This window comes from Procambarus clarkii, chromosome 37 (genome assembly GCF_040958095.1).
Source record: "Procambarus clarkii isolate CNS0578487 chromosome 37, FALCON_Pclarkii_2.0, whole genome shotgun sequence".
Classification (NCBI taxonomy): domain Eukaryota; kingdom Metazoa; phylum Arthropoda; class Malacostraca; order Decapoda; family Cambaridae; genus Procambarus; species Procambarus clarkii.
The window spans coordinates 26058923-26081888 of record NC_091186.1 but is presented as its reverse complement, the minus strand read 5'-3'; the positions used below and the strand labels follow the sequence as shown (position 1 = coordinate 26081888).

Here is a 22966-nt window from a genome sequence, read left to right as displayed (position 1 = left end):
ACAGCTGTTACGGGCTGCTTCCTGGGCGTCTGTGTGGGGGGAAAAAAAATTAGTTAGTAGTTAGTAACAGTTGATTGACAGTTGAGAGGCGGGCCGAAAGAGCCAGAGCTCAACCCCTGCAAGGGGATGAATACAGTCAGGTGAATACAGTCAGATGAATACAAGTATTTTATGACTGTTGATAGCATACAATCCATCGACACTCTCCAGTCGAATGTTCTCGACAGTGTTATCAGATAACATATAATCAAAACAATAATAATAAAGATAAAGTAAAAATGATAAAATCGGTAGAAGCCATGATGACTGAGGGTCTACTGATGTTCTCTTTGATATTTCACGGTAATGTCATTTCTTCGTGTGAATAATAATAACAAGAAGGATAGCAGCAGTGACGGGAGGATAGCAGCAGTTATTGGAATGTGGATACAGTGAGAGGAGGATAGTAGCAGTGATTGGAATGTGGATACAGTGAGAGGAGGATAGCAGCAGTGACAGGAGGATAGCAGCAGTGACAGGAGGATAGCAGCAGTTACTGGAGTGTAGCAGCAGTGACAGGATGATAGCTGCAGTGACAGGATGATAGCAGCAGTGACAGGAGGATAGCAGCAGTTACTGGAGTGTAGCAGCAGTGACAGGATGATAGCTGCAGTGACAGGATGATAGCAGCAGTGACAGAAGGATAGCAGCAGTTACTGGAGTGTAGCAGCAGTGACAGGATGATAGCTGCAGTGGCGGGAGGATAGCAGCAGTGACGGGAGGATAGCAGCAGTGGCGGGAGGATAGCAGCAGTGATTGGAATGTGGATACAGTGAGAGGAGGATAGTAGCAGTGATTGGAATGTGGATACAGTGACAGGAGGATAGCAGCAGTGACAGGAGGATAGCAGCAGTTACTGGAGTGTAGCAGCAGTGATAGGAGGATAGCAGCAGTGACAGGATGATAGCTGCAGTGACAAGAGGATAGCTGCAGTGACAGGAGGATAGCAGCAGTGACAGGAGGATAGCAGCAGTTACTGGAGCAGCAGTGACAGGAGGATAGCAGCAGTGACAGGATGATAGCTGCAGTGACAAGAGGATAGCTGCAGTGACAGGAGGATAGCAGCAGTGACAGGAGGATAGCAACAGTGACAGGAGGATAGCATCAGTGACAGGAGGATAGCAACAGTGACAGGAGGATAGCAGCAGTTACTGGAGTGTAGCAGCAGTGACAGGAGGATAGCAGCAGTGACAGGATGATAGCTGCAGTGACAAGAGGATAGCTGCAGTGACAGGAGGATAGCAGCAGTGACAGGAGGATAGCAGCAGTTACTGGAGTGTAGCAGCAGTGACAGGAGGATAGCAGCAGTGACAGGATGATAGCTGCAGTGACAAGAGGATAGCTGCAGTGACAGGAGGATAGCAGCAGTGACAGGAGGATAGCAACAGTGACAGGAGGATAGCATCAGTGACAGGATGATAGCATCAGTGACAGGAGGATAGCATCAGTGACAGGAGGATAGCATCAGTGACAGGAGGATAGCATCAGTGACAGGAGGATAGCATCAGTGACAGGATAGCAGCAGTGACAGGAGGATAGCATCAGTGACAGGATAGCAGCAGTGACAGGAGGATAGCATCAGTGACAGGAGGATAGCAACAGTGACAGGAGGATAGCATCAGTGACAGGAGGATAGCAACAGTGACAGGAGGATAGCAGCAGTGACAGGAGGATAGCATCAGTGACAGGAGGATAGCATCAGTGACAGGAGGATAGCATCAGTGACAGGAGGATAGCAGCAGTGACAGGAGGATAGCAGCAGTGACAGGAGGATAGCAGCAGTGACAGGAGGATAGCATCAGTGACAGGAGGATAGCATCAGTGACAGGAGGATAGCATCAGTGACAGGAGGATAGCATCAGTGACAGGAGGATAGCATCAGTGACAGGAGGATAGCAACAGTGACAGGAGGATAGCAGCAGTGACAGGAGGATAGCATCAGTGACAGGAGGATAGCAACAGTGACAGGATAGCCGCAGTGACAGGAGGATAGCATCAGTGACAGGAGGATAGCAGCAGTGACAGGAGGATAGCAACAGTGACAGGATAGCCGCAGTGACAGGAGGATAGCAGCAGTGACAGGAGGATAGCATCAGTGACAGGAGGATAGCAACAGTGACAGGAGGATAGCAACAGTGACAGGAGGATAGCATCAGTGACAGGAGGATAGCAGCAGTGACAGGAGGATAGCATCAGTGACAGGAGGATAGCAACAGTGACAGGAGGATAGCATCAGTGACAGGAGGATAGCATCAGTGACAGGAGGATATTATCAGTGACAGGAGGATAGCAGCAGTGACAGGAGGATATTATCAGTGACAGGAGGATAGCAGCAGTGACAGGAGGATATTATCAGTGACAGGAGGATAGCAACAGTGACAGGAGGATAGCAGCAGTGACAGGAGGATAGCAGCAGTGACAGGATAGCAGCAGTGACTGGAGAGAGAAAAACAACAATCCATTTCCGGGGTTTGGGACTCGAACGAGTGGAGGGAGGTTCACTAAAGGAAGCCGAAGTTCTCGCCGCCACACGTGGAGAGCCAAACCGCCGAGCCACGTGTCATTTTACACACCCGAAACGACTGAACATCTGCATACATGTGAATAATGTTACTACTCCGCACACACCTGTGCCAGAGCTAGCAGATGTGGCCCCCCCACCCCCCCAGCAGCAGCAGCAGCAGCAGCAGCAGCATTTGACAGAGTTGGATATTTCAGTTCCGTCTGCGTCACCCAGGCCAAAGAACCTCTCCCCGGACGCTGCCGCCTACAAGGTTAATTGACGGAAAGTATTAGTCACTTGTTTTTGAACAGAATCAGGATTCATTTAACGAAACCTGTGCATCTTGACTCGATCAAAGCGTCTTTGTATATGTTCAACAGTTCAGGAGCTTTGGTACTTCACAACCCAAGGTTCTTGTTGTTGTATACAACCTGGGATAGTGCTTCGGAGCTCTTAAATTGTTTAATAAGTGTAAACTAAGCCGCCATGAGTGAAGAGAGATGTAGAGGTTTCGTAATAGCACATGTAGACCCTCGGTGAATCCTGGTCTAGTGGTTTCCACTTGGGAGGTTCAATATAGTTGATGAATTAAGAATTAGTCTAGTTTAATAATAGAGTATACGCATAGTTTGATAACTTAGAATAGATAACGTTTGATACATGAAAATAGGCATTGTTTGATAACTGAGAATAGGCATAGTTTGATAACTGAGAATAGTCATCTTTTGATAAGAAGAGGGATTAGTGATTTTGAGGTTATCTTAAGATTATTTCGGGGCTTAGTGTCCCCGCGGCCCGGTCCTCGACCAGGCCTCCACCCCCCAGGAAGCAACCCGTGACAGCTGACTTAACTCCCAGGTACCTATTTACTGCTAGGTAACAGGAACCTCAGGGTGAAAGAAACTCTGCCCATTGTTTCTCGTCGGCGCCCGGGATCGAACACAGGATCACGCGTCCAGTGTTCTGTCCGCTCAGCCACCGGCTACTCGTGATGACATGACGAGCAATCGCAATTGTGTTGCAGCGCCATGGCATAATGATTGTGTTGAGTAGGATAGTAATGATGCTGATTAGCCCTGATTGTAATGACCTAGCTCGTGATAGTATTGATGCCTTGATTGTAATGAATTAGCTAGTGATGATACTGATGGGTTTTGATTGTGATGAGCTTGCTAGGGTACTGTTGGCCACAGTCATCTCGGTAACAATCCTTGTATCAACAGTAATTATATTCGATTATATTGACATTTAAAACGGTATATCAAATTGGCTTTGCCAATTTCCTCATCTAGTTCGTTCATGAGTGACATCTGTCACTCATCTGTGTTTCCAGTTTCCAATTATGTCGTTCTACTGTTCGCTAATTTAAACATTGCCTGTCTCTTGAGGTTATCTTGATGATTTCGGGGCTTTAGTGTCCCCGCGGCCCGGTCCTCGACCAGGCCTCCACCCCCAGGAAGCAGCCCGTGACAGCTGACTAACACCCAGGTACCTATTTTACTGCTAGGTAACAGGGGGCATAGGGTGAAAGAAACTCTGCCCATTGTTTCTCGCCGGCGCCTGGGATCGAACCCAGGAACACAGGATCACAAGTCCAGCGTGCTGTCCGCTCGGCCGACCGGCTCCCATGTATATCTACTTTATCAATCCCCCCTTTTGTATCTTGTACGTCGTTATCATGTCTGTTCTATTCCTTCTTCCCTCCAGTGTAGTGAAGGGCCAATTTCTTTAGCCTTTCTTTGTAGCTCAGTCCCCTTAACTCAGGAACCTGTTGCATATGTTTATACCTCTTTTAGTTTTCTTTTGTTTCTTTAGGTAGGGGTGTTCCATGCCGGGGCGGCATACTCAATAATAGATCTCACAAAAGTTGTACACAGCGCTTGGAAAGGATCATTGTTGCTACTAGGTTTAGACTCCATGCTGGAGCTGCATACTCCAGGATTAGTCTGACATAAGTGGTATACAAGGTCCTGAACGATTTGTTACACAAGTTTATAAAGGCAGTTCTGATGTTAGCCAGCCTCGCATACGCCGCCGATGTTATTATTTTTATGTGGACTTCAGGAGACAGGTTTGTGGGTGTGTATGTGTGCTCACTTAGTGGTGTGTGTGTACTCATCTGTGTGTGAGTGTACTCATAATTGTACTCACCTATTTATGCCTGTAAAATTAAACATTAGCTTTTGGACTTCGATTTTCTAGCCACCAATTGGCTAATGCGACTTCCGTCTATCTATCAAGTTTATATAGTAATCTCTCGTGAGGGTCTGTCAAACACATTTTGTCAGTCCAGAAATACGCAATCTGCCCAACCTTCTCTGTCCTGCCTTGTTCTCGTAACTTTACCATAGAAGTCCAGTTGGTTCGTTAGCTATGTCTTCCCTAAAATCATTCTCATGTTTGTTTACACTCTCGTGATTCTGTAAGTGTATGTGTGCTTAATTACCTAAGTGTAATTACAGGATGAGAACTATGCTCGTGGTGTCCCGTCTTCCCAGTACTCTTTGACGGTGGCCTCCACCGCCTTCTAACTTAACTTGTTCCAACCGTCTACCACTCTGTTTGAAAAAGAAAACTTTCATTTTTTTCGGCACCGTTGTTCCCTTAGCGTGAACCTGTGTCCTCTTGTTCGTGAAGGTATTCCGTCACCGTTGTTACCTGTGTCCTCTTGTTCGTGAAGGTATTCCGTCACCGTTGTTACCTTAGCTTGAACCTGTATCCTCTTGCTCGTGAAGTTATGCGTTGGCGTCTGTACTCACCTAGTGGATGAGTACTTTTACCAACTGTTGTTGATTCTTTTTTTCTGTAGTAACAACAATAGTTCGTTTACTGAAACACCTGTTACTAACACCTGTTACTAACACCTGTTACTAATTCCTGTTCCCCCATCCGAATATTCAATTTAGTTATCTCCTCTGCAAATATAAACTTCGTAAAAAAATTATACTACACCACATAGTTTCCTTTAAAAAATATCTAAGTAAAAATGTATTAAGTTTATAAAAAGTATATAACAATAAAACATGTTTGTTCATAAGTTATATACACAAGCGACATTTCATAAGAACATAAGAACAAAGGCAACTGCAGAAGGCCTATTGGCCCATACGAGGCAGCTCCTATTCTATAACCACCCAATCCCACTCATATAAGAACATAAGAACATAAGAACAAAGGTAACTGCAGAAGGCCTATTGGCCCATACGAGGCAGCTCCTATTCTATAACCACCCAATCCCACTCATATACTTGTCCAACCCGTGCTTGAAACAATCGAGGGACCCCACCTCCACAATGTTACGCGGCAATTGGTTCCACAAATCAACAACCCTGTTACTGAACCAGTATTTACCCAAGTCTTTCCTAAATCTAAACTTATCCAATTTATATCCATTGTTTCGTGTTCTGTCCTGTGTTGATACTTTTAATACCCTATTAATATCCCCCCGGTTATGTCCATTCATCCACTTGTAAACCTCTATCATGTCACCCCTAACTCTTCGCCTTTCCAGTGAATGCAACTTAAGCTTTGTTAATCTTTCTTCATATGAAAGATTTCTAATTTGGGGAATTAACTTAGTCATCCTACGCTGGACACGTTCAAGTGAATTTATATCCATTCTATAATATGGCGACCAAAACTGAACTGCATAATCTAAATGGGGCCTAACTAGAGCAAGATATAGCTTGAGAACCACACCAGGTGTCTTGTTACTAACGCTGCGATTAATAAATCCAAGTGTCCGATTTGCCTTATTACGAACATTTATGCATTGATCCTTTTGTTTTAAATTCTTACTAATCATAACTCCCAGATCCCTTTCGCAATCCGACTTCGCAATCACAACACCATCTAGCTCGTATCTTGTAACTCTATCATCATTACCTAACCTCAGAACTTTACATTTATCAGCATTAAACTGCATCTGCCAATCCTTTGACCATTTCAAAACCCTATCTAGATCAACTTGAAGTGATAGTGAGTCCTCCTCCGAATTAATTTCCCTACCGATTTTCGTATCATCGGCAAATTTGCAAATGTTGCTACTCAAACCTGAATCTAAATCATTTATATATATTATAAACAACAGAGGTCCCAGGACAGAGCCTTGAGGCACTCCACTTACAACATTTTCCCACTCTGACTTGATTCCATTTATACTAACTCTCTGTTTCCTTTGGTATAGCCATGCCCTAATCCAGCTTAATATAGCACCCCCAATACCATGAGACTCTATTTTTTTAATCAGTCTTTCATGTGGCACTGTATCAAAAGCTTTGCTAAAGTCAAGGTATACAACATCGCAATCCTTACCACTATCAACTGCCTCAACAATGCTAGAATAAAAAGATAACAAATTTGTTAAACATGAACGGCCATTTATAAAACCATGTTGCGACTCAATTATTAATTTATGTTTTTCAAGATGAAGATGAATTTTATTTGCTATTATAGATTCGAGTAACTTTCCCACAATAGACGTTAGGCTAATTGGTCGATAGTTAGACGCAAGTGATCTATCTCCTTTCTTAAAAACTGGTATCACATTAGCAACTTTCCAAAACTCTGGCACTCTGCCTGACTCTATTGATTTATTAAATATGGTTGACAGTGGGTCACAAAGCTCCTCTTTGCATTCTTTAAGCACCCTAGCAAACACTTCATCCGGCCCTGGGGATTTGTTTGGTTTGAGTTTTACTATTTGTTTAAGAACATCCTCCCTGGTAACTGCTAAACTCGTCAACCTGTCCTCGTCCCCACCCACATAGACTTGTTCGGCTGAAGGCATATTGTTAAGTTCCTCTTTAGTAAATACAGATACAAAATATTTATTAAAAATACTACTCATCTCTTCATCACTATCTGTTATTTGACCTGTCTCAGTTTTTAATGGACCTATCCTTTCCCTAGTCTTAGTACGATATAACTGAAAAAACCCTTTAGGATTTGTCTTTGCTTGCCCTGCTATGCGAACTTCATAGTTTCTTTTTGCTTTCCTTATCTCTTTTTTAACATTTCTAACCAGTTGTACGAATTCCTGTTCTAAAGTGACCTCCCCATTTTTAATCCTTTTGTACCAAGCTCTCTTTTTACCTATAAGGTTCTTTAAATTCTTTGTTATCCACTTTGGTTCATTAGTATTCGATCTATTCAATATGTATGGTATACTACGTTCCTGTGCTTTGTTTAGAATATCCTTAAATAAGTTATATATTGAATCCACAATATATATTTTTGTTATTTTTTTGTGCACACTTCCAAATACATTTTATTTGCTTTTATTCGCTAATCCTATGTATAATGAACATGTACACTATATTATGGCAGTAAAACATCTGTACTGTGCAAGGACACTGTTACGTGCATGACACTTGTGTACACATATCTTGCACATATTTACCATGTATCATGCTAATTTTTCATGCCTAAGAAATTTTTTGGGTCAAATAGATTGGAAACTCTTGGGTATGGGGTGTGGGCCGGTCTTAGAGCGAGACATGAACCCAGCGATAGGTGACGTAAAAGGGGATTTCGATGTTGATTTAATATATAACTTATTTAAGAATATTCTAAACAAAGCACAGGAACGTAGTATACCATACAAATTGAATAGGTCGAATACTAATGACCCAAAGTGGATAACAAAGAATTTAAAGAACCTTATAGGTAAAAAGAGAGCTTGGTACAAAAGGATTAAAAATGGGGAAGTCAGGTTAGAACAGGAATTCATACAACTGGTTAGAAATGTTAAAAAAGAGATTAGGAAAGCAAAAAGAAACTATGAAGTTCGCATAGCAGAGCAAGCAAAGTCAAATCCTAAAGGTTTTTTTTTCAGTTATATCGAACTAAGACTAGGGAAAGGATAGGTCCATTAAAATCTGAGACAGGTCAAATAACGGATAATGACAAGGAGATGAGTAGTATTTTTAACAAATATTTTATATCTATTTACTAAAGAAGAACTTAACAATATGCCTTCAGCCGAACAAGTCTATGTGGGTGGGGATGAGGACAGGTTGACTAGTTTAGCAGTTACCAGAGAGGATGTAATTAAACAATTAGAAAAATTAAAACCAAACAAATCCCCAGGGCCGGATGAAGTGTTTGCCAGGGTGCTTAAAGAATGCAAAGAGGAGCTTTCCGAGCCACTGTCTACCATATTTAATAAATCAATAGTCAGGCAGAGTGCCAGAGTCATGGAAGGTAGCTAATTTGGTACCAATTTTTAAGAAAGGAGATAGATCACTTGCGTCAAACTATCGGCCAATTAGCCTAATGTCTATTGTGGGAAAGTTACTTGAATCAATAATTGCAAATACAATTCGTCTCCATCTTGAAAAACATAAATTAATAAATGAGTCGCAACATGGTTTTACAAATGGCCGTTCATGTTTAACAAATTTGCTAACTTTTTATTCCAGCATAGTTGAGGCAGTTGATAGTGGTAAGGATTGTGATGTTGTGTACCTTGACTTTAGCAAAGCTTTTGATACAGTGCCACATGAAAGACTAATTAAAAAAATAGAAGCTCATGGTATTGGGGGTGCTATATTAACTTGGATTAGGGCATGGCTATTCCAAAGGAAACAGAGAGTTAGTATAAATGGGGTTAAGTCAGAGTGGGATAATGTTGTTAGTGGAGTACCTCAGGGCTCTGTCCTGGGACCTCTGTTGTTTATAATATATATAAATGATTTAGATTCAGGTTTGAGTAGCAACATTTGCAAATTTGCCGATGATACGAAAATCGGTAGGGAAATTAATTCGGAGGAGGACTCACTCTCACTTCAAGTTGATCTAGATAGGGTTTTAAAATGGTCAAAGGATTAGCAAATGCAGTTTAATGCTGATAAATGTAAAGTTCTGAGGCTAGGTAATGATGATAGAGTTACAAGATACGAACTAGAAGGTGTTGAGATTGCGAAGTCGGATTGCGAAAGGGATCTGGGAGTTATGATTAGTAAGAATTTAAAACAAAAGGATCAATGCATGAATGTTCGTAATAAGGCGAATAGGACACTGGGATTTATTAATCGAAGCGTTAGTAACAAGACACCTGGTGTGGTTCTTAAGCTTTATCTTGCTCTGGTTAGGCCCCATTTAGATTATGCAGTTCAGTTTTGGTCGCCGTATTATAGAATGGATATAAATTCACTTGAACGTGTCCAACGTAGGATGACTAAGTTAATTCCCCAAATTAGAAATCTTTCATATGAAGAAAGATTAACAAAGCTTAAGTTGCATTCACTGGAAAGGCGAAGAGTTAGGGGTGACATGATAGAGGTTTACAAGTGGATGAATGGACATAACCGGGGGGATATTAATAGGGTATTAAAAGTATCAACACAGGACAGAACACGAAACAATGGGTATAAATTGGATAAGTTTAGATTTAGGAAAGACTTGGGTAAATACTGGTTCAGTAACAGGGTTGTTGATTTGTGGAACCAATTGCCGCGTAACATTGTGGAGGTGGGGTCCCTCGATTGTTTCAAGCACGGGTTGGACAAGTATATGAGTGGGATTGGGTGGTTATAGAATAGGAGCTGCCTCGTATGGGCCAATAGGCCTTCTGCAGTTACCTTTGTTCTTATGTTCTTATGTTCTTATGTAAGTTGCATTCACTGGAAAGGCGAAGAGTTAGGGGTGACATGATAGAGGTTTACAAGTGGATGAATGGACATAACAGGGGGGATATTAATAGGGTATTAAAAATATCAACACAAGACAGAACACGAAACAATGGGTATAAATTGGATAAGTTTAGATTTAGGAAAGACTTGGGTAAATACTGGTTCAGTAACAGGGTTGTTGATTTGTGGAACCAATTACCGCGTAACGTGGTGGAGGTGGGGTCCCTCGATTGTTTCAAGCGCGGGTTGGACAAGTATACGAGTGGGATTGGGTGGTTATAAATAGGAGCTGCCTCGTATGGGCCAATAGGCCTTCTGCAGTTACCTTTGTTCTTATGTTCTTATGTAATTTCTGTATATATATACAATCTATTTACAGACTATACACTGTCACACACTATATACATTCACCATCAACACATTCAGAACACCGCGAGTGTGAGCAGCCACACCCAGCCAGCCCTCCCTCACTTCGCCAACATTGCCCCTGTATGTTGTATGACTGTATAATGCCCCTCCCATCATACAGTTATTCACACCAATGTTTCATGTTCATTTATGTATATTTACAACATATGTACACACTATACACTGTCACATACTATATACATTTACCATCAACACATTCAGAGCATCGCGAGTGTGAGCAGCCACACCCACACAGGCCCTCCCTCACTCCAACATCTTACTCACCAACTTAGCTCCTCCCACCATACTGTCGTTGTTTTTATTACACTATTTATACATGTTATATATACTTATCTACATGTTTTATTTACTAGAACTATGCAAGTAAGCCGGTATTGTGTCCAAACAGTACAGTGGCCATCATACACTGCATGAGAAATCACACAGCAGACAGCAGACGACGCTACAATTACGACGTCACATCCCTCATCAAAATAGCTCGTATGGGCCAATAGAAGCTGCCTCGTATGGGCCAATAAGAGCTGCCTCGTATGGTCCAATAGCAGCTGCCTCGTATGGGCCAATAGGAGTTGCCTCGTATGGGCCAATAGGAGCTGCCTCATATGGTCCAATAGCAGCTGTCTCGTATGGGCCAATAGGAGCTGCCTCGTATGGGCCAATCCTGGTCACTAATTTCTGTAAATGAATAATTGACCACAAGTTTATTTTGAAAAGGAACCTAAGAAGTCGTTTGAAGATTCCTAGATGGACGAAATAATGCTGTGGTGCTGTGGCTAGCGCTGTGAACATCGTAAACAACATTGAATCACTGATATTTGAACATTGTACCCAGTCATTATCCCACTCAGGCTCTTCTATAATACTATCACGGCTAAATATTACAGGTTATATAAATATTTTGACATTATTTGGCGATGCTATGGTCACACGCTGAACAGCAGAGCTGTGCGCTCATGCTGCAAGCGCCAGCCTTGGTTGCTCACTCACTACTGAGGCTCTGACACCCAGCAATGTGGACCATGATTTTTTTTAAAGATGGCGTCTGTTTACAAGAGCCCTGAGGAAGCTGATGTGAACCCCATGTATCCGCGGGAGTTTTGAATGGAACGTGAAAAATAAAAACACCTGGAGGCGCGTTGTGCACCCGAAGCCTGGGCCTGCAGGCGCGTTGCACAGTTAAAGGGTTAAGGGTGTATTTTCAAGGAGCAGCGAGGTACGTAGGATCGAGTTTTGGGGAGAATGCGTATTGTTTTAGAAGCTTCATTTCTATAGTTTGAATATTTCAATTGATATGAGCACCAAGGAATTCATAGGGCCTGAACCCAGCACCAAAACAAACCCTTTCTGTTGTGATGCGCTCTAGAGAATGCTAGTTCTCGAACTCCTAAACTCGCCCTCTATATAGCGCGAGCGCTGGCCTGGGTTCGTATCCTGGCCGGGGAGAATTGACCGGATGCCAGTCCTTAGCTGGAGCCTCTGTTCACCCAGCAGTGAATGGGTACCTGGTTGTTAAAACGATTTGGCGGGTCGTATTCCGGGGAAAAAATAGGATTAAGGACCTGCCCGGAACGTTATGCATGCTGGTGGCTTTACAAGAATGTCAAATCAAATGTTTATTTAGGTAAACGTACATACAAGATGAGTTACAAACATTATGTTGGATTTCTAGATAGAGCTAGTACATACAATCTCTAAACCCACTTATACGCACAACGTTTCGGGCAAGCGTAAGAACTTTTGTATATATAAATCAAGGCAAATGGGGGGAACTTCGACAAGCTGCCGGCTTCATGTCCTCGTCGAGGCCACTAGGGTTAGTGGCCGTCGGGTAAATCAGGTAAAAATAAATGAAACGGTAATATTTTTTTATCGTAGTTACTCTTTCACACAAAGAAAACTAACACTTGAAGAAAGAAAACTAAATTAAAGGAATAACTGCTTCTAATCTAGTAAACGTTTCGTGTTGAGCTCTTTCTGTTTTTTTTTTAATAAGAATGTAAATACTAGAATGAATGGTATATATGCTTGTGTTTCTAACCCTCGCGAGGACTGAACACGGGTCCCTTGGTTAAGAGACGGGCAAGTATTCCACAGTGTACAGGACACTAATGTATTTCGATTTACAAGAATGTAAGAATGCTTACAATTTCGATCACTTAAAATAATGTAAGAACTGTTTTATATATATAAATAAATAAATAACAATTAAGTTCGGAAAACACCTTCCATGCTGGATGTGTAACTGAAGTAAAAATGTCTGAAGTAACATAACACTGATTGCAGGTCAGGACCTGCCCATTGGTGACAATGCGGAAGAGAATAAAACGCTTGATGGTCGTTCTCTACGGGGCAGTGCTGTTGCTCCTGGGCTCCATCCTGTTTAGCAGCTCCTACTCTCCCGACCTTGTATATAAAGGCTCGTCCAAGCTACACGAAAATGCAGCTATTCACGCAGGGGATTCGAACGACGGAGTTCCGTTAAATCTAGGAATATTGTACTCCCTGGAGAACAAGATGTATCCGGATCTGCAGAAGTGCTCCAACATACCTCTGCGTGCCCAGAACTACCACCGGGGGGACTACTGGGTCCTGCAGAACTACATTCCAGCAGACATGTCCTTCGGGTGTAATGAGTCCATCACCTTCACCACTCACGCCGACTACACCTTCCTCACTAACCTCGACCCGGTCACTGCTCGCTGGCAGGTGAGTCGACACCCCTTGATCCTGATTACCCTCGACCCTCATCACCATCGACTATTCTCAGGTTTTGTTCAACAATGTCCCAAGAGATTTACCAGACTCGTCTCGTCTGTTTATTTCAGTTAGCCCGTCCATGTTGCAACACTAGAAAACGTGGACGGAATACGGACTTATACACATGTGAATGTTAATAATTTAGCTTATTGGAAATGAACACAGTATTGCAAAAAATAAAACAGCAATATTACGTATCCTAGGCCTAAGAAGGCCTAACTTTGCATATCATATGTCTAACCTGATGTATCTAAGGCTTTATTAATGTGTATATAAGTACTAAAATAACCAATAATACATTAAGTTTTGCCTAGAATAGCTGGTATTAGGCCTATCATATGGTTGTTGCTGCTTTCCTTTTTTTAATCTTGTGTCTCTCTCTTTACATTTCCAGCAGGACAATTTGAGATCTGTTATATATATGTTTAAATTCTAAACATATATATGTTTCGGCTTTATATATGGTCGGCTCTAAATTCTCTCCATATATCTTCCTGTCACCGTATTCAGGTTTCTTATTGGAGGATGTCTTCATATACATGCCTTGAGGTTGCCTTGAGGTGCTTCCGGGGCTTAGCGTCCCCGCGGCCCGGTCGTCGACCAGGCCTCCTGGTTGCTGGACTGATCAACATACATATTCCATACATATTCTATTCTATACAACATACATATGGGAATACATATTCCCAATAATTACCACCATGCTGGTCAGCATCACCACAAGAGCTGCTAACCCGAAATTACGAAATTACGAAATTACTGCTAACCCGAAACCATTACGTTTCTGCCCGAAACGCTTTGCGTAATAGTGGCTTTAGGCATTGTATGTACTAGCTCTATCTTTAAAGCCAACAAACTTTGTAAAATCTCTTTATGTATGTACATTACCTAAATAAAAATTATTATTATTATTATTAAACCCTGCAGGGGCCCGTGAGTATGTCGGTGTACTCTCCTGGCGAGGACTTCGAGGCCACCGTCGCCACCATCATGTACCTCCGGGAGTGTGTCAGCTGGGAGATCAGGAAGTTGGTCACATTCCATCTCATCTTTCACGATGCCCACGCACCGAGAGAGGTAAGGGGCGCTTGAGGAGACGCTGTAAAGACGTTACTATCCAGTGATGTTTGGTGAGCTCTGGGTCTGAGTGTCGGCAAGGAAGCAAAGTCGTTATTCTGGATATTTAAGTTGGGTTTATTTTTTTATCTTTTAAGTATAGCTTCCAGGAATTGCACTCGTCAGTGCTAGTTGCCAGGATCTTTGTGTTATTTACTAGCATGTTGATAGTGTGTGTTGTGTTATGCTCAGTTTGCTTATGGTGTCTGGGAGCACCAGCTTGTAGATGACAGGTCAGTCTTCCCGAAAGACTGCCAATATAAGTAGATCGAATGTGACATACTTCATTGGGGCGTGTAAACTGGTATACTACGTTTGCTTTTTGGAGATGGTTGTATTGTATATTGGGGCTGTTCTTGAGTATTAAATCAGCAGTTCTTTTTGTTTGGTGGTAAATAATGAAGTCCATATATTGGTCTGCGGTGGTCGGTTTCACTCCATATGAAAAACTGAATGTTATTATTTTTCTCCTGATTTATACTCTAACGTAACTATTATTAAAGAGGTGAATGGAGGTGGCTTCCACAGCCTCCTCTTCCAGGTCCTTTCACGTATCTCACAGCATGTGTACTTTATTACATCTCTTAAACTCGTATATATATATATTTATTTTCTAAACGTGAAACAGAGGATACCTGTCCACTTCAACTCTTCCCTTGTATATTGTAATCATGTTTCAACTGGTCGGCTCGTTTTTACATCGTTGGTAAATAGAATAGCGGAATAACTAACAATTATTTAAGGTAAATTGAATTTCCTTAAAATCACTTTTCCCTTCTGAATGCACATATTGCTGCCCCCAGCCATCTAGTAGCTCATGTATTCAATTTCTGAATATCCTTATTCTTCACAAGGTGAGAATTTAATACCATTTTATGAATGGTTTGTAATAAGCAAGTAAAGAGTTCTCGATTATTTTTTTATTTATTTCTATTTTCTGTAATTTCATGTAAGCGAACAATGTAAATTCTGTCAATTCTGTGTTATACATATGCCAAGGCGCTACCTAATATGTACACTATCAAAGAGTGACATTGGTTCGACGTTGAACATCATCAACGTTAATTCAACGTTTAATTAACGTTCATTTGCTGTTGGATAGTGTGTATCCGCTGGGGTTTTCATAGCCTAATTGTTGTGATTATCGTCTCCGTGGCGCACAGGTCCCCGCCACCGAGGCGCTGTTGGGAAGGAAGATTGACTGCTCGTCGGGGCCTCCTCACTTGACCAACGTCACCACCTACAGGAGGCGCATGAAGCTACTCTATCCAATTAACCTGGCCAGGAACGTGGCGAGGCTGGCGAGTCAGACTTACTTCGTCTTTCCGGCTGACGTGGAGCTATATCCCTCAGTCAACTTCATCCCAGGTGAGGTTGGCCTGTCCTAGGAGGCCGTGGACGTTGTTAATGGTGATAGAAGCATCGTAATGGCATTAATAGTAGGAGGGCAAAACCTGAGAAACTAGTAGGGGCTGAAGAAGCAGAACTAGTAGCAGAATTAGCGGCATCAGTAGCATCAGTAGCGGAAGCAGAGCTAGCAGTAGCAGTAATTGAAGTAGAGCTAGCAGATGAAGTAGCAGTCTTCGAGTGAAAAATGTAAGTGAAGGTAAAATACATAAAAGGAGAGAATACATATACACAGTTAATAAGGTGAGAGGTAAAGTATAGCAACGCATATTGTAAAGAAACAACAGGGTCAAGGAGACAAGGTAGTTTCAAGACATGTGACATCTTACAGATGATTCTCCGCTTACACAGGAATCCTCTTACTGTCTTAAAACATGGATTAAGAATGTGCAAAACTAATAATTCATACAAATGTGATTTTTTGTTAATTTGTATTGTAGCAAATTCATTAATATTCTTATTTATTGAACAAATCCACAAGGGCCGTGACGAGGATTCGAACCTACGTCCGAGAGCATCCAAGACGTGGATGCTTTGTTCATTTGATGCATCACGCTATTTGTGATTTCTTATTTAAAACGCTCTGACAATTGAGAGGGAGACCTTCTAATGATTTTGGTGAGAATTTTCAGGCAAATACAGGCAAATATTGCCTACTTTTACCCAACCACTTTGACCGGCCGGTTGAGCAACGGTCTCGCTTCACGCAGATCGGCGTTCAATCCTGGACCGTCCAAATGGTTGGCCACCATTCCTTCCCACCATCCCATCCCAAATCCTTATCCTGACCCCTTCCAAGTGCCATAAAATCGTAATGGCTTAGCGCTTTCCCCTCATAATTAAAAACAAAATCCATTTCAGAGTTTTTCAAAATGCTTAAAAAACCGGATGTATCGAACACAACTGACCCACGAGTGTTCGTCTTGTCGATCTTCGAAGTCAAGAATAATGTGAAGGTCCCAGAGACCAAGAACGAGCTGCTGCCTCTACTTAAAACGGGAGAAGCCATTCCCTTCCATAAGCATCTTTGTCCTGCTTGTCACCGGATTCCTAAAGCGAAGGTAAGTACGCGGGTCCCGGCTAGTGTAGGGAGCAGTACTTGTAGGTACTTGTAGGCTCCTACAGTAGGGAGCCAGACAGGAAGGTAGGGCGGGAGATTTGAGATTGTCGAGTCTTCTGAGCAGACAAAAACAGAGTTGAATAGCTCACTTGCTCATTTCATTTTTCACTGTGGTTATTCTGCATATATACATATATATATTTTTCATTCACTTACACCATCATCAGGGCCTCGTACTCACGACCACCGGAGTGAAAGACGGGAACTCTACCGACCTTACTACGAATATCCACATTAAGAAGTGTTATTTCCATGTTTACTGAGGTTTTGCTCGGTAGGTAGAGCTGGGGGGGGTCTGCTGCTTCTGTGTTCTGCGGGTCGAGGCTCAGATGGTCCAAGTGAATTAAATTATCCACAAGATGGTGGTTAGAAGTTTGTATGACTAGGACGTGGATCACCTCTATAGGACCTTCGTGCCAAAGTGCCACCTCATGGAAGACCCAAAGTTTCAGTTGGACAGCAGATAGGTGTCTCTCGAATTACACACACACACACACACACACACACACACACACACACACACACACACACACACACACACACACACACACACACACACACACACACACACACACACACAGAGTAAAGGCAGCATATATTAATATTTGTAAAGAGTTAATCTTGTCTACAGGAAAATCACGAAACTGATACATGTCAAAATATTGGCTGCAACCCATCCTCTTATTTTGATATATTCCTAGGCCTAGTATAGCACACATATGTACTATATTAGGCCTCAGATATTGTGTATTAGGCCTACGAAGGTTAGTTTAGTTTGTCAACAACACATAAAAAATAGTTTTCCGGTTTGTCCAACTCAATAGTTCAGATTTCTGCTTTCTAATTTCGTTGTGCGTCGGTATATTTACTCTGGTCCTCATCGTTACTACAAGTACTACCAAAACAGGAGGATGAGCTGAAGTATGAGGTTAGTATACTGGTTTACATTTTCCGGTAGGAGTGGCTGGATGCTCCAGTGGAGCCCGGTATGTCTGTCTTCCACGTGGCCAAGAGAACACTACCTCACCAGTCCTGGGAGCCCATATACGTCGGTACCAACCAGGAGCCCTTGTACGACGAGAGGCTCTCTTGGGAGGGCAAAAGTGATAAGATGACCCAGGTTAGTGTCCCTTGTGTTCTTACGTAAATTCATCCTGCCTCAGTCTCTCTCTCTCTCTCTGAGGCTCAGTTTTGCAACCAAAAGAACTGAACGTCAGTAAATGTAGTTAACAATACTGAATAGCCCTCAGTGTCTTCTAATACGGTTATTCTCCCTTCCAAGCTACCCCCATCACCACCTTTACCACCACCATTCCCCGCCACCACCCCTTCCCAAACCCTCTACCACACTCCAACTCCCCACCATGACTCTAACCCCCATCCCCCATATCCTCGACCCCACCATTAAGACCCTCCTCACTCCCCCTCCTCCCCCAGATGTACGTCATGTGCCTGGACAAGTACGAGTTCCACGTGCTGGACACGGCCTTCCTGGTCCACCGACCGGGGATCAAGACCTTGTCCAGAGACGCCTTCCGGAACGGCGTCATCGCCTCTCAGAACACTCTACTCAACACTAAGATCAAGCCTGAATATAGACTCATCTATGGCTCGGGGAATAACTGCTCCTTGTGACTATAAGAACATATTAAGGAAAATACAGCAGGACTGTTAGCCCATACGAGGCAGCTCCTATTAATATCCACCCCCAAACTCATTCATAGTTGTGTCTAACCTACGCTTGAAACAATCATGTGATCTTACACGTCTATTATATTACTCGGTGAAACAATATTATGCAGCTCTTTTTGCCTAACCAGAAACGTACAAACCCAAGCAACCCACCAAACCCTGGCCTCATATGTACCGGGCTTGGAGAGTGTGAGAACTCTCAGACCACAATCCAGGTATTATCCAGGTAACTATTCGTGGCAGATGCATAAGGGAAGGGAATTATCAGGGAAATCGCCAAGCCATTAGACTATATAGCACTTGGAAGGAGTCAGGATAAGGATTTTGGGATGGGGGGAAGGAATGGTGCCCAACCACTTGGACGGTCGGGGATTGAACGCCGACCTGCATGTGGCAGATGAATAGAAAATATCGATTTTATGGTGCTTTACGTTTTATTAATACGTCGAATTTTTAAGTGACGCTCGGCTGATGCTTCGTAATTATAGTAGTAATTATGGGCTTGTATTCCAGTGAAATATAATTTTCCCGTTGTGTTATGGTTAACTATATGGCGTAAGACAATCCTTATTTATATGGAAGAGGATTTCAACACAAGATTGTGTTTCTTGCGGTATAAAGCATCGCATCTCGTGTCCTCTGCAGCCACGTCCAGAAATGCTAGCACAAAATGGCTTTGTTATATTTATAAATTATTATATTACAAAATATGTAATGTGATCAAACCAACCCTAGTCTTGTAATATCTATATATTAAACTCTACACAAAAATATGCAGAATCCTAACCAACAACTGAACCTAAGTCCTATATATATTCAGTCTTTAAGTCTAATGCAGTTCACACAGTACATGTAGTACACTCTGAACTGAACCAACAGGTCCAGGGTGGCGTGTAGAGGCACATCACAGTCTGAAACGTCTGTGAAAGCCCATAGCAGGGCTGTCTTAGGGGTCACACCATCCGCCTAAGGTCACACCATGTGTCTTAGGGGTCACACCATGCACCTTAGGTCACACCATCCGCCTAAGGTCACACCATGTGTCTTAGGAGGTCACACCATGTGTCACATTACTTGCCAGCCAGACAGTACTCAAGTCAGACACGGGGCCACACTGATCCCACCTAGAGAACAATTCTTACAAAACATCTGGCGCACCTTTCAGTCCTGTGTTCCTGTGGAGGGAAGGGATGGAGGGAGCCGGAGGGAAGGGATGGAGGGAGCCGGAGGGAAGGGGTGAGATAAAGGGAAGGGGGAAGGGAGAAGAGAGCTTAAGGGAGGAAGAGAGACGGGGCAGCTGGGTGTCCGATGATAGCAGAAACCCATAAACTGCGACAACAATTAGCTGGATCACGTTGTAAGCACCCTGAAGAAGGAGAGCAATGTTGACGTATTGACACTGCTGATTGGTCTTCCTGGAAGCGGTGAGGAAACGAGGTTGTTGGATTGTTATGGATGGAGAGGGGAGGATAAAGGTGGCTAGATTCTCGCTAAAGTAGAGTAAAGTAGAGGTGATGTTTAGTGTTAGTGTGAGTGTCAACACATCCCATCCCACTTCACCTGACTGTGCCATTAAACAACCAAGCAGTAAGCAAAATCACCAGTATAATGACAACATACAACATACACAAGGATACATACAGACATATACTAATTACAAGTGGACCGGTCCTGTTTATATATACATAGTACTGACCAATAGTTAAATAATAACCACAAATGCTGCACAATTTCACTAATGATTCTCCACAATAATTCAATCTACTCCACTTAAAGACATTATTAATGTTTACAAAGGGCTAAAATACACCATGTACAAAAGTTACTTAAATGAGCTGAGTTGAGGATGACTAATGACCATTTGGGGCTCGCATGACGACCCACATGTCCGTTATATCCTGTTATCCTAGCAGATCTGGTTTAGTCTTCATGCCCTCTGTTATCCTAGCAAGGTCTGGTTTAGTCATCAAGCTCTCTGTTATCCTAGACAGTTCAACTCGCTTCAGTATAAAATTCAACCTGAACCAATTCTCAGAAACAGTTGAGGACCTTTGACAAGTCGCCGGCTTCCTGTACCCGTCAAGGTTATTAGAAATTCAGGTAAATGTTTAGGTTTCTGGATGCTGCCTTTGGGTGGTGTGTTTGGCCTGCTGGGCGGATGGTGGAGTGGGCGGTGTGGCCGACGGTGTGACAGTGTGGCCGACGGTGTGGCGGTGTGGCCGACGGTGTGACCGACGGTGTGACGGTGTGGCCGACGGTGTGACGGTGTGGCCGACGGTGTGACGGTGTGACGGTGTGGCCGACGGTGTGACGGTGTGGCCGACGGTGTGACGGTGTGGCCGACGGTGTGACGGTGTAGCAGACTGTGTCACAGTGTGGCGTTGTAAAGCAAGTGAAAATTAAGAGTGGTTCAATGTTCTCGTTGTCACCCCTAGAACAAGCGATGCCCTGATGACATATCGACGAAGTTTATTATGAAACTGAACTCGATCATTCACAATCTGTGAAGCAGATGTTATCCTTTTGGTCACTGAATTTGACCAAAACATGTATTAAGTTTATGCACAGAATATTCCAAGATGAGAAGAACGCTTCTACACCGAGCATTTCAAGGACCTCTCACTATTGGCTACAATGCAGAATGCACATAAAGAGTTTTAATTGCAGTAACTAGGCATAAGGAACACAGATAGAAACACACTACAATCTAGCTACATACTCGACCCCATGTTTCCATATGTGTGAGTTATAATGTTGGGGAAATTATACTCACACAGAACGAGTTACTTTAGGAAGGCAGTAATCTCAATTCATCCTTCCTCTATTGTTCTTCATTATTATTCGTAAATTATTTATTTCTACATTACAGACGGTGAGATACAATGATTGTATTACCAAGCGAGGTCCGGGGGTGGGGGGCTCTACGCGACGTCCATACACACTCTAAAGAGCTTTGTGTATAATTGAATGTCCACGTCTGAGGAAGAGTGTAAGCTTCAGAAATAAAATCTTGAAAGAGTGAAAGCACGTGGCTATCGTGTGCTTACACTTAGTGGCACGACTTGCAACATTCTTCCATGCTTACTTACATACACAAGTTGCAGAGAGGTGCTGTGCCTAGCCACACACACACACACACACACACACACACACACACACACACACACACACACACACACACACACACACACACACACACACACACACACACACACAGGAGATGCAGGAGATGCAGGCTGGAGATGGAGATGCAGGCTGGGGTGAGAGGGAAGGTACTCCGGTGGATAGAGGAATACCTAAGCAACAGGAGACAACGAGTCTGTGTGAGGGGTGAGGCCTCAGATTGGCGAGACGTCACAAGTGGAGTCCCGCAGGGGTCAGTCCTTGGACCTATACTGTTTCTGGTATATGTAAATGATCTCCCAGAGGGTATAGATTCGTTCCTCTCAATGTTTGCCGACGATGCAAAAATTATGAGGAGGATTGAAACAGAGGATGATAGTAGGAGGCTACAAGATGACCTGGATAGACTGAGTGAATGGTCCAACAAATGGCTGTTGAAGTTCAACCCGAGTAAATGCAAAGTAATGAAACTAGGCAGTGGAAACAGGAGGCCAGGCACAGGATACAGAATAGGAGATGAAGTACTTAATGAAACAGACAGAGAGAAAGATCTAGGAGTTGATATCACACCAAACCTGTCTCCTGAAGCCCACATAAAGAGAATAACGTCTGCGGCATATGCGAGGCTGGCTAACATCAGAACGGCGTTCAGGAACCTGTGTAAGGAATCATTCAGAATCTTGTACACCACATATGTAAGACCAATCCTGGAGTATGCGGCCCCAGCATGGAGCCCGTACCTTGTCAAGCACAAGACGAAGCTGGAAAAAGTCCAAAGGTATGCTACTAGACTAGTCCCAGAACTAAGAGGCATGAGTTATGAGGAAAGGCTGCGGGAAATGCACCTCACGACACTGGAAGACAGAAGAGTAAGGGGGGACATGATCACAACCTACAAAATCCTCAGGGGAATCGACCGGGTAAACAAGGATGAACTATTCAACACTGGTGGGACGCGAACAAGGGGACACAGGTGGAAGCTGAGTACCCAAATGAGCCACAGAGACGTTAGAAAGAACTTTTTCAGTGTCAGAGTAGTTAGTAAATGGAATGCATTAGGAAGTGATGTGGTGGAGGCTGACTCCATACACAGTTTCAAATGTAGATATGATAGAGCCCAATAGGCTCAGGAATCTGTACACCAGT

At 43.1% G+C, this 22966-nt stretch overlaps 1 protein-coding gene across 1 annotated transcript; it reads left to right on the top strand.

Annotated features, from left to right (window-relative positions):
• The first annotated feature begins 2734 nt into the window (after positions 1 to 2734).
• LOC123765857 (beta-1,4-glucuronyltransferase 1) lies at positions 2735 to 19468 on the top strand. The gene is made up of 7 exons (XM_069337322.1): positions 2735 to 2813; positions 12889 to 13311; positions 14290 to 14439; positions 15642 to 15846; positions 16747 to 16946; positions 17964 to 18125; positions 18443 to 19468. The coding sequence occupies exons 2-7, from the start codon at positions 12913 to 12915 to the stop codon at positions 18638 to 18640; spliced, it is 1314 nt and encodes a 437-aa protein (XP_069193423.1). The 5' UTR covers positions 2735 to 2813; positions 12889 to 12912; the 3' UTR covers positions 18641 to 19468.
• The last annotated feature ends 3498 nt before the right edge of the window (positions 19469 to 22966 follow it).

Bases quoted from the DNA above. Each gene is read 5' to 3' on its own strand.
- LOC123765857 (XM_069337322.1), top strand. From the start codon at position 12,913: ATGCGGAAGAGAATAAAACGCTTGATGGTCGTTCTCTACGGGGCAGTG. The intron at 15,847-16,746 runs GTGAGGTTGGCC...AATCCATTTCAG, and splicing joins CTCAGTCAACTTCATCCCAG to AGTTTTTCAAAATGCTTAAA. The intron at 16,947-17,963 runs GTAAGTACGCGG...ATTTTCCGGTAG, and splicing joins ACCGGATTCCTAAAGCGAAG to GAGTGGCTGGATGCTCCAGT.